Source organism: Chionomys nivalis, chromosome 18 (assembly GCF_950005125.1).
Source record: "Chionomys nivalis chromosome 18, mChiNiv1.1, whole genome shotgun sequence".
NCBI classification, from domain to species: Eukaryota; Metazoa; Chordata; class Mammalia; order Rodentia; family Cricetidae; genus Chionomys; species Chionomys nivalis.
In genome coordinates, this window is record NC_080103.1 from 5,907,795 (window position 1) to 5,919,815 (window position 12,021).

The window sequence follows — 12,021 nt, forward strand, 5'->3', positions numbered from 1 at the left end:
CATACATAACTCCAGTTCCAGGGGCTCCAACGCCCTCTTCTGGCCTCCGTGGGCACCAGACACACGAGTGGCCCACAGACATGAGCACAAACTCATAAACTAAAATTATAAAATTAAATGTTAAAATTTAAAACGTCAAGAGCCCTAACTGTCTTGTTTGAGCACTAAAGTAGGTCATTTTTTTTCTGAAACTCTCTTGGGATGTTATCTTTTGGGAGTGCTTCTGCCTGGTAGACCTTCGAGACTGTGTTGGCCAACGAACACTTTTGGTATTCCTCTTTGAAAACGAAGAGATACAAGGATTTTCTGGGCATAGTAGCTTACTTCTGTCATCCCAGCACTTGGGAGACAGGATTGGGAGTTCAAGGCCAGCCTAGGTTATGCGAGCTTCTGTCTTAAAATACGAAGAAAAGTGCTACAGATTTAGTATTCCCAGTTCTGCTCCTCTGTTTTCATCGCGCTCACTCCTTGTCAGCCTTAAAAAAGGCTTTGCTCCCCTGGTACATCCATCATTGCAGGAGCTTAGTTATGGAAGGTCCCTCTAGCCAGAATTAGAATGTATTGAGCATCTTAGAAAGAAGAATTACTGGTCTTTCTCAAAACCAGATCTTAGTAGGACTTAGTGTTGCATGACTTAAACCCAGCATTGGAAAAGCAGAAGATCTCTATGAATTCAAAGCAAGTCTGCCCTATGTAGTGTTCCAGGACAGCCAGGACCATAGAGAGAGACCCTGTTTTGAAAAACAAAATAAACCGCTGGGCAGTGGTGGCACACGCCTTTAATCCCAGCACTTAGGAGGCAGAGGCAGCAGATCTCTGAGTTTGAGGTCAGCCTGGTCTACAGAGTTAGTTCCAGGACAGTCTCCAAAGCCACAGAACTCTGAAGCCTGTCTCAAAAAACAAAACAAAAAAAAAAAAGAAAGGAAAAGAAAAAGAAAGGAAAGAAAAACAAAATAAACCAAGCCAAACCACTACGAGAGCCACCTGATCTTCCTCCCCCACACACTGACCTTTGCAGGTTAATGGAGGATCAGGACGAGTACTCTGAAAACTATGCGCTCCGTGCTGTCAGCGTTGGGCAAACCACACTTGTGGCCACTGCCACAGACAGGATGGGAAGAAAGTTCACATCCACACCGCGGCACATCGAGGTGAGTAGACGCTGCCGTCTGTGCAGGTCCTCCCTTCTGTTTACACATGGCAGGCTTTCTTGAGATTTTTCTGTTTACAATTAACTGTCTTCTTTCCCCCAAGATTAAATAAATATATGGGATCCAGTTCTTGTAGAAAATTTAGAAAGCACAAAAAAATGTTAAAGATTTAGAAATGTCAGGGTAAAGTGGGCATACCACACACATATGTGTGTGTGTGTGTGTGTGTATGTGTGTATGTATTCATGGGCTGGTGAGACGGCTTAGCTGGTACAGTGCTTGCTATGAAAGCCCCATTGTCCCGTGAGCTCGATCCCTGAACACATGGTGGAAGCAGAATCTGATGCCTGAAAGCTGTCCCCTGGCTTTCACACACATAACATGCACACACACTAATAAAAATAAATTAATAAGCCCAGTATGGTAGCACACACCTTTAGTCCTAGCCCTGGGGAGGCAGAAGCAGGTGGTTCGCCACGAGTTTCAGCTGGACTACATAGCAAGTTCCAAGACAGCAAAAGAATCGTAGTGAGACCTTGTCTCAAAAATCACTAAAAATAATTCATCAATAAATAGAATAAAAAATCTGTGCCAGGCAGTGGTGGCGCTTGCCTTTAATGCCAGCACTCAGGAGGCAGAGGAAGGTGGATCTCTGTGAGTTCAAGACCAGCCTGGTCTACAGGGCTAGTCCCAGAAGAGTTAGTGCTGTTTCACAGAGAAACCCTGTCTCACTGTGACTCTACCATTATCAAGCTTTTCTTTATGGTAGCGCTTCCTGTAACATCAGAACTCAGAAGGCGGAGACAGGAGAACTGTAGCAAGTTTGAGACCAGCCTGGTCTATCTAGAGAGTTTAGGACTCATGCCCCTCCAGAGCTTCACAGTTAGACCCTGCTTTAATAAGCAAACATACTAAAGTATATTTTCTGGGGCTAGAGAGATGGCTCAGTGGTTAAGAGCACTGGCTTCCCTTCCAGAGGACCTGAGTTCAGTTCTCAGCAACCACATGGTGTCTCAGAACCATCTGTAATGAGATCTGGTGCCCTCTCCAGCCTGCAGGCGTACATGCAGAGAGAGTACCATATACATAAAATAAATCTTTAAAAAAAATTTAAAAAGTAGCTGGGCGGTGGTGGCGCACACCTTTAATCCCAGCACTTGTGAGTCAGAGGCAGGCGGATCTCTGTGAGTTTGAGGCCAGCCTGGTCTACAAAGCAAATTCCACAATAGTCAGTACTGTTACACAGAGAAACCCTATCTCGAAAATTCAAAAATAAATAAATCAATCAAAATTAAAATAGTAGGGTTTCTTCCCTTTTTAATTCTATTCACTTCCTCTCAACTTTTTTTTTCCTTTTTTAAAAATTTTGTGTAAGTGTTTTGCCTGTATGCCTGTATGTCTGTGTACCATGTAGAAAGCAGAGAAAGTAGGCCCAAGATGGCGTCAGATCCTCAGGGACCAGTCACACACAGTTGTGAGCCACCACGTGAGAGCTGGGAACCAAAGCCAGGTCCTCTAGAAGAACAGCCAATGCTCTTTTTTCTTAATTTAGTCTCCTCTTTATAATACATCCCGACTGCAGTTCCCCACACACACACCTGCCAGGCCCCACCCACCCAGATCCACTCTTTTTCTGTTCCCTCCAGAAAAGAGCAGGCCTCCCAGGGATATCAACTTCACATGACAGCAAGATACAATAAAACTAGGCACAAACTCGCATATCAAGGTTGGACAAGGCAGCCCAGTAGGAGGAAAAGGGTCTCGAGAGTAGGCAGGAGAGTTAGAGACACCTCCCCACTCCCACGTTAGGAGTCTCAAAAAAGATTAGCTACACAACCAGAACATACATGCAGAGAACCTTGCGCAGACCCACATAGGAGCCCCGCCCAGTTTATTCTGTGGACCATGTTCTCCTACAGTTCTTCCTCCTGCCTGTGGAGTTCCCCAAGCTCCAGGAGGAGGGCACCTGATGGAGATGTCCAGGTTGGGCTCTCTCTGCATAGAGCTTAGCTGTGGGTCTCTGTAGCTGCTCCCATCCGCTGCCAGAGGAAGCCTCTCTGATGACAACTGTAGCCAGTGCTCTTAACCAGTGACCTGTCTCCCCAGTTTCTCCCTCCCCGTCTATCTCCTGGCATCAAACTCCTAAGCTCAGTGGTTCTCCTGCCTTGGGCTTCTGAGTACACAGTGTAAGTGTATAGCGGCATTCCCAGCTCCTGAGTACACAAGTATGTGTAACAGCATTCCCAGCTCCCCTGAGTACACAAGTGTGTGTAACAGCATTCCCAGCTCCTGAGTACACACGTGTGTGTAACAGCATTCCCAGCTCCTGAGTACACAGTCTAAGTGTGTAGTGGCATTCCCAGCTCCTGAGTACACAGTGTAAGTGTATCCTCAATCTTTTCAATTCTATTCACCATTGCCTTCTGCAATGTCTGAATCTCCTGTCCAGAATTATGTTCTAAAGCCTTCATTGAGGATTCTAAAGTATGAAGTTTGTCCATTAGAGATAACATCTCATCTTTGGACATAATTTTTATAGCATAAACCGTGCCTTCTTGTATTGACAATCTTTCCGCCAATCTGTCATAAGCTTTAGACAAAATCCGATTGTCACATTCAGCAGTTTTGATTCTCTCAGTTAATGTTTCAGTTCCTACTGAAAGGGACTGAAGCTTACGATCCAAATCAGCTGTTCCCTCTTCCATAGTAATGAATTTCTCCTTAACATCAGCCTGTACCTCTTCTAAATTTTGTTCAGTTTGTCGAGTTGTGTTAAACAAAGATCTGTTCTCTGCCTGGAGAACTTCAAACTGATTTTTGAGAAGATTGTTGTCATTCTCAATTGTTTTTAAGCATTCAACCTCGTTTCGTAAAGACTTTATAATATTTCTATTATCAAACCATATAGTACCAAGGAAAACTACGAATCCCAGAAAGATCCATATCTGTGGGCTGACAGACACTTCTTGTAAAATCTCGCACATGGTACAATTGAAAAGGCTGTTAAAGTCTTGAATGGTAATGTTTTCAGACATTTTTCTTATTTATAAAAGAAAATTATTTACCTGTAATGACGTTTTCCTGCCAGTGGTGGCGAAAGAAATGCACCTGAGTCCACGTGGTCTAAACCAGAGCCGGTCTGAAACAATTAACTCAAAACGAAAATTATTGTACTGCCTGAGAAATTAGATTGGTCGCGGAAGGGGTCACTTTGCTGCTGTGGTGGCTTTTGCTTCAAAACCGCAGGTGCTTCCGTTAATTCAGGCAGTGTGGCTTAGCCAAGCCAAGCAGGGAGCGGTTAACTGCTCTGGCCTGAGTAAGTCTGAAAGAAGGGGCAGGCCCACCAGCTAAGCGGCTAAGCGTAAGGAGCCGAGTGGGGGTCTCTGCTCTGCGACTGTATCGTGGCCTGGAGTGGGGGAAGGGAAAGCGAGCAGGGAGCGCGCTGTGAAAGCTAGCAGGCTAAGCTCGCCCAATCGCACTTCCTGAGCTCAGGTAACTAACTTGCTCGCAAAGGCTGGGAAAGATGGAGCTTGCGCCCCCCTCCCCCGTGCCGGGGTGGGGGCAAAATAGCCCGACGTTGGACGCCAAAATGTAAATGAATACAGACAGATTATAAAAATATATACAGCTTTAATGAGGAAATAGACTTATAGGACCACAGGTTCCCGCGGAGAATAGGAAAGCAGAAAAAAAGGGCTGCTGGGATCATGCCCGGCAGATTTATCAGTAAATATTAGCCCGAGGCGAACACGCCCCCCAACGGGTGGGGCTTATCCCTACACTCCTGAGTACACAGTGTAAGTGTGTAACAGCATTCCCAGCTCCTCCTGAGTACACAAGTGTTTAAGTGTTTAGCAACATTCCCAGCTGCTCCCAGATGGATATTTTGTTTGTTATGATAGGGTCTCACTTTGTAGCCCAGATTGGCCTGAAACTCACTATGTAGACTAAACTGGCCTTGAATTCTGAGATATCTACCTACTTCTGCCTTCCAAGTCTGGTATTAAAGACATGCATCACCTTGCCTGGCCTCTTTGACTGTTTTAACATAAATAAGTAATACTACCTTGTTTGTTTTTGAGATAGTGTCTCATGTACTCCATGCTGGCTTTGAACTCATTATCCTGGGGGCTGAGACTACAGGCACCTGCTATCCAAGTCCCATTTCGTACGGTAGTGGAGCCTGAGCCCAGGACTCTGTACTAGTGCAGTGGCAAGCACTCTACCAACTGAGCTACAGCCCATCCCTATCCAGACTCTTCATCTTGGTCTGTTTTATTTTAGATTTATTTATTTATTATGGATACAGCATCTGCCTGCATGTATGCCTGAGGCCAGAAGAGGGCGCCAGACCTCATTACAGATGGCTGTGAGCCACCATGTGGTTGCTGGGAATTGAACTCAGGACCTCTGGAAGAGAAGTCAGTGTTCTTAACCACTGAGCCATCTGGGTCAGTAAAATGATGACAGCACAAGCATGGGAACAAAAGTAGGAGGAGTGTTGCAGGTTCAAAGCCAGCCTAGTCTGCATATTCGGGCAAACCACAACTACATTGTGACATCATCTATGAAAAACAAGAGAAATCAGACGGTGGTGGTGCACACCTTTAGTCCCAGCACTCAGGAGGCAGAGGCAGGCGGATCTCTGAGTTTGAGGCCAGTCTGGGCTACAGAGGGAGTTCCAGGACAGCCAAGGCAAAGAAACTCTGTCTCAAAAAAGACAAAAAACAACAGCAACAACAACAACAACAAAAAAAAAACATGAATAGATAATCAAAAGATAGGGGCTAAAGTTGGCTAAACAGTGGTAAAGTACTTGTGTAACATCTCTAAGACCCTAGGTTCTATACCCAGCATGGAAAAGAGTAAGATGGTTTACAAATATAGCTCTACATTTTTAATTTTTTTTTCTTTTTGTTTTTTGGGGGTCTGGGGGGTTGTTTATTTTTTGTTTGTTTGTTTGTTTTCTGAGATAGGGTTATTCTGTGTAGCTTTGGACCCTGTCCTGGAACTAGTTCTTGTAGATCAGGCTGGCCTCTAACTCAGAGAGATCCACCTGCCTCTGCCTTCCCAAGTGCTGGAATTAAAGGTGTGTGCCACCACTGCCCAGCCTAATTTATTTATTTTTATTTCATGAACATTTGTTGTGTTTTGCCTGCAGATATGTCTTTGTAAGAGTGTTGGTCACCTGGAGCTACAGAAAGTTGTGAGCTGCCGTGTAGATGCTGGGAATTGAACCCGGGGTCCTCTGGAAGGGCAGCCAGTGTTCCTAACTGCTGAGCTATCTCTTCAGGTCCCATATCTTTACATTTTTGGCACTCGGTGGCATATGCCCAAGAATGAGATATTTTGTTTTCTATAGTTTATGTTCAAAAAAGAAATTAAAAATATAATCTTAACTGTTTTTTACATTTATTTTATTTATTTTGTGTGTGGAGGGTACTAATGCCACAGCCAGGATGTGAGGTCAGTGGAATCAGCCAGGCTTGTCAGGCTTGGTGGCAAGCAGAGTAAGCTGCTTAAACGAGTTGAGTGGTTTACTAATGTAAGTCAGACCACAGTGCATATGTCTGTGTTTCTAGTTCGTGCACAGCAAGCAGTGTTCCTTAGGATACGACCACAACAGCAGAGCTGACAGTGGCTACTGTCGCCTTTTGTTCCCCTCTAGGTATTTCCTCCATTCAGACTTGTTCCAGAGAAAATGACACTGATTACAACTAACATGATGCAGGTGACTCTCTTGGGGTTTTTCTGGGGGGTTGGGTGTTTTATTGGTTTTGTTTTTGTTTTGTTTTGTTTTTTGTTTTTGTTTTGTTTTGGTTTTTGGTTTTTTGAGACAGGGTTTCTCTGTGGTTTTGGAGCCTGTCCTGGAACTAGCTCTTGTAGACCAGGCTGGCCTTGAACTCACAAAGATCTGCCTGCCTCTGCCTCCTGAGTGCTGGGATTAAAGGCGTGCGCCATCACTGCCTGGCTTGTCGGTGGTTTTAGCTTTGGGTTTTGAGACAAAGCCTTACTGTGTAGCCCACACTAGCTTTGGACTCCTGACAACCCTCCGGCCTCAGTCTTTCATGTCCTAGAATTACAGGCATATACCAATAGTATATGCCAATCTATATCAATGATTTAGATGATTTTTATTGTTCAGATTTTTTTGTTTTTGTGTTTGCTTTTGTCTTTTGAGACAGCCCTGGCTGTCCTAAAACTAGCTCTGTAGACCAGGCCGACCTCAGACTCATCTCCTGAGTGCTGGGATTAAAGGTGTGCGCCACCACCACCTAGCTGAGATTTAATTTTATGTGCATGAGTGTTTTTTCTGTATGTATACCACATGCAATACTCAAGGATGCCAGAAGAGGGCATCAGGTCCCCTGAACTGGACATAAGCACTTCCTGTGATGTGGGTACTGGGAATTAAATCTGGTCCTCTGGAAGGGCAGCCAGTTCTCTTAACCACTGAACCATCCTTCAGACCCCAATAGAGGTACTTTTAAAGCATAGCATGATTTGCTGTTTCTATTTTCCATGCATCCACATCTCCTGTCCACCCAGGGCAGCTGGGTTGATGAAGAAGAAAGTCAGGTCTCTGCTCCACGATACATGTGGTATTCTTGGGGGTCCCGTGGGCCATTTGTAGCACACAGTTCTTCTACACACATTTGAACTGATGTGGTGTATGCTGTCCAGGAGATGCTCGCTGGTGTTTGACTTGCAGATAATGTCTGAAGGCGGCCCTCAGCCGCAGTCCATCATCCACTTCTCCATCAGCAATCAGACGGTAGCTGCTGTTACCAGGCGGGGACAAGTCACGGGGAAAGTGGTTGGCACAGCCGTCGTGCACGGCACCATCCAGACAGTGAATGAAGACACTGGCAAAGTCATCGTGTTTTCCCAGGTATCTCTTGCTGTGCGGTGCTCTGCTCTTGAATCTCGGGGTGATGGGCACAGGTGACGAGGAGGATGCCAGCAGACCAGGAATGCCCTTCCAGCTCCCCTCATCTGATGTAGAAAGCACATGGGCTCTGGCAGAGAACCCACAGAGCTCTTGGCATTGTTGTAATATGTGGTCCCTAGCCCTTCAGAACTTTTTTAAAGAACAAAATCAAACATATGTGGTTGGGCTTTTCGTTGCCGTTGAAGATCAGGAACAGTGTGTATAACGAGCTAGCGCAAGCATCTCTGTCAGCGCGGAAACTCCCTTAGCTAAGCTTGCTCTTCACTTGTCATGCAGGATGAAGTCCAGATTGAAGTTGTCCAGCTACGGGCTGTGAGGATCCTGGCAGCCGCAACCCGACTCGTCACAGCCACTGAGGTCAGTTGTACAGAGCATGTGGGTTCTCCTTCGTTTCTCTCTCCCTCCCCAAATCTGGTTTTATTTTTTTTCTAGGATTTATTTATTATTGCCAGGTATGGTAGCTCACATCTTTAATCCAGCACTCAGGAGGCAGAGGCAGAGGCAGGCGGATCTCTGTGAGTTCAAGACCAGCCTGGTCTACAGAGCAAGTTCAAGGACAGCCAGGGCTAGGACAGCCAGGGCTACACAGAGAAACCGTCTCATGGGTATAGTGCCTGCACTGTAAGGCAGTATGCAAGCCGGGAACTAGGCTGGAGACTTAAACACACACACACACACACACACAGAGACTTGGGGCGGGTCATCCTTGAAACAAGAATGCTAACTTTAGCCGGGCGGTGGTGGCGCACGCCTTTAATCCCAGCACTCGGGAGGCAGAGGCAGGCGGATCTCTGTGAGTTCGAGGCCAGCCTGGTCTACAAAGGGAGTTCCAGGACAGGCTCCAAAACTACAGAGAAACCCTGTCTCGAAAAACCAAAAAAAAAAAAAAAAAAGAATGCTAACTTTATTGTACTCCAGGGAAGCTTATATAGGGATCCTTAACTGATAACCACGCCCCAGCTCTTGGGATTTCCAGCTGTAAAACCCACCAGAAGTCACTCCCCTGCCATCAGGAACTCCTGAGGGTCTCGTGCTCAGAGCAGCTGCAGACACAGGAAAACAAGTTGTTTTGCTCAGTTCACTCCAGCAGGCACAGGGTCTGAGGCAGGCAAAGAAAGTCAAGGGGTCAGGGGTCTGCAGCCTCCAACATATGGATGTTTTCCTGCATGTGTGTCTATATAGCACATGCGTGCCTGATGCTCATGGAGGCCAGAAGAAGGCATTGGATCCCCTGAACCTGGAGTTATAGACAGTTGTAAGCAACCATGTGAGTGCTGGGAATGGAACCTGGGTCATTTTGAAGAGAACCCAGTGCTCTTAATGGCTCTTAGCTCCTATGTATGTGGTTTTCCTGATACAGAATCTTGCTGTGTAGCCTGGGCTTGCCTGAAACCAAAGAAAATCCTGTGCCTCAGCCTCCAAAATTCTGAGATTCCGGGTGTGTGCCGCCATGCCCAGCTCTGAAATTCCGGGTATGTATGTGCTACCATGCCCAGCTCTGAGGCTGGTATGAGAACCATGTTCTGGGCTCACTGCTCTGATAATGCTGGGTAAGCAGGATACAAAGCACAATATCACACTTTGTTTTCAGATGCCAGTTTACGTCATGGGAGTGACTAGTACCCAGACTCCTTTCTCCTTCAGCAATGCCAGCCCCATGCTCACTTTCCACTGGTCCATGAGTAAGCGGGATGTGCTGGATCTGATACCCAGGCATTCAGAGGTATGGACTTATCTGTTTATATTGCTGTGGGAGTTTTAAGATTTATGTTTAATTATTAGTTAAGGGAGTATACATGTGTGCAGGTGTCCTTGAGGCAAGAAGTATGGGATCCATCACAGGCACTTGTGAGCCAAGGTTCTCTGAAGGAGCAAATGCATCTCTCCAGCCCTTCACCTGAACCCCCACAAGTGTTTTTGACAGGGTTCCATTATTTAGTACTGGCTATCCTGGAACTTACTGTGGAGACCAGGTTGGCCTCAAACTTGCAGTGAGCCCCCTGCCTCTCTCCCATCATGTCTGGCCTGCCTTAGGAACCTTCTTGCTGTCTAGGTTTTTCATGACTTGTTCATTCTTCCATTACTTAGTTCTAAATTGACATAATTTTATTCATGCAAAAGTTTATCATTTAGCCAGACAGTGGTGGCGCACGCCTTTAATTCCAGCACTCGGGAGGCAGGGGCAGGCAGATCTCTGTGAGTTCGAGACCAGCCTGATCTACAGAGTGAGTTCCAGGACAGCCAGGGCTACACAGTGAAACCCTGTCTCAAAAAAACAAAAAAGTTTATAATTTAAAAGTAGAAGCAGGAAAATGTAATTCATTTATACTTCAAAGGAAAGACAAAAATCAGGAAAAAAATAATAAAAGTGGCACAAGTGTCCTGTGTCCTGGATTTATTTTTGCCCAGGAATTTATAATTCAGTCTGGAATGACGGAAATCTCAGTTTTTCTAAATTTGTTTTGTTTTGTTTGCAGGGTTTCTCTGTGTGGCCCTGACTGTCCTGGAACTCGCTCTGTAGACCAGACTGGCCTCAAACTCACAGAGATCCGCCTGCCTCTCAAGTGCTTGGATTAAAGGTGTGCGCCACCTCCACCTAGCTCTTTTCTAGATTTGTACATTCACACCTGAGAGTCTGCATTTTCAGAGTCTTTTTTTTGTTTGCTGAGGGCATTTCATGGCATCTCGAGAACGTTAATACTTTGGTACCATCCATAGTGCAAGCATGTGGCCCTGCTTTGGAATCCCAGGATCCATGTAAAAAGTCCCAGTGTTGGGGCCTCTGGCCAGCTAGCCCAGTCCAGCTGATGACCTCCAGTCTCAGTCTCAGAAAGTCAGGTGGAGAGCCATTGAGGAAGGTGTTCAGCATGGACTTCTGGTTTACACACAAGGTAGACAGGGAGGAACAGCTGTGTAAGTTATCCCGTGACCACACGTGTGTGCCCAATTTATGCATATTTACAAACCACATTCACAGATACAGATTTTGAGCCTGAAACCCCTCCGCGGGGATGTCAGGTACCATGGGTGCCATCCAGCTGCTATAGCCCACTGCTTGGCAGTGGGATCTGGGTTGAGTTCCTTGCTTTATGGGTGGCTAACCAAACTGCCCCTCCATGGTTGCCTCCGGTCTCTGGTGGATCTGGATGGACACAGAGAAATTGAGCAATACAACTTAAGACTATGTCTCTCACCAGCAGAATTGGCTCAGCAGTTAAAGCACTCACTGCTCTTCCAGAAGACCTGGGTTTGATTCCCAACACCCACTTGGCTGCTCATAACTACCTGTAACTCCTGCTCAAGGGGATCCAACTCCCTCTCCTGGCCTCAGGGGGTACTACATGCAAATGGTGTACAGATATATATGCATGCAAAACATTAATGTCTATAAAATTAATATTTTTCTTTGTTTATTTCTGTTGTTTTTAAAAATTTATTTATGTATTATATATATATAGTGTATGTATGCCTGCATGCCAGAAGACGGCACCAGATCTCATTATAGGTGGTTGTGAGCCACCATGTGGTCTGGAATTGAATGCAGGACCTCTGGATAAACAGCCAGGGCTCTTAACCTCTGAGCCATCTCTCCAGCCCTCTGCTGTTGTTTTTGACACAGGGTTTCTCTGTGTAATAGTCCTGCATGTCCTGGAACTCCCTCTGTAGACCAGGTTGGCCTTGAACTCACAGAACTCTTTGGGAGGCAGAGGCAGGCAGGTCTCTGAGTTCTAGTCTACCTGGTCTACACAAATTTCACACCTTCCAAGACTATACTGTGATACCTTGTCTCAAAATTAATAAGAAGGCCGGGCGGTGGTGGCGCACGCCTTTAATCCCAGCACTTGGGAGGCAGAGGCAGGCGGATCTTTGTGAGTTCGAGACCAGCCTGGTCTACAAGATCTAGTTCCAGGACAGGCT

The 12,021-nt window shown here is 46.0% G+C and overlaps 1 protein-coding gene across 1 annotated transcript in view; it reads left to right on the forward strand.

Annotated features, from left to right (window-relative positions):
* The window catches only part of Nup210l (nucleoporin 210 like), a 105,324-nt gene that overhangs the window by 66,774 nt on the left and 26,529 nt on the right, over positions 1–12,021 (forward strand). Inside the window, exons 23-27 of the mRNA XM_057793822.1 lie at positions 1,019–1,151; positions 6,820–6,882; positions 7,864–8,043; positions 8,380–8,460; positions 9,695–9,826. Coding sequence (XP_057649805.1) covers positions 1,019–1,151; positions 6,820–6,882; positions 7,864–8,043; positions 8,380–8,460; positions 9,695–9,826 — 589 coding nt within the window. The remainder of the gene's footprint in view (positions 1–1,018; positions 1,152–6,819; positions 6,883–7,863; positions 8,044–8,379; positions 8,461–9,694; positions 9,827–12,021) is intronic.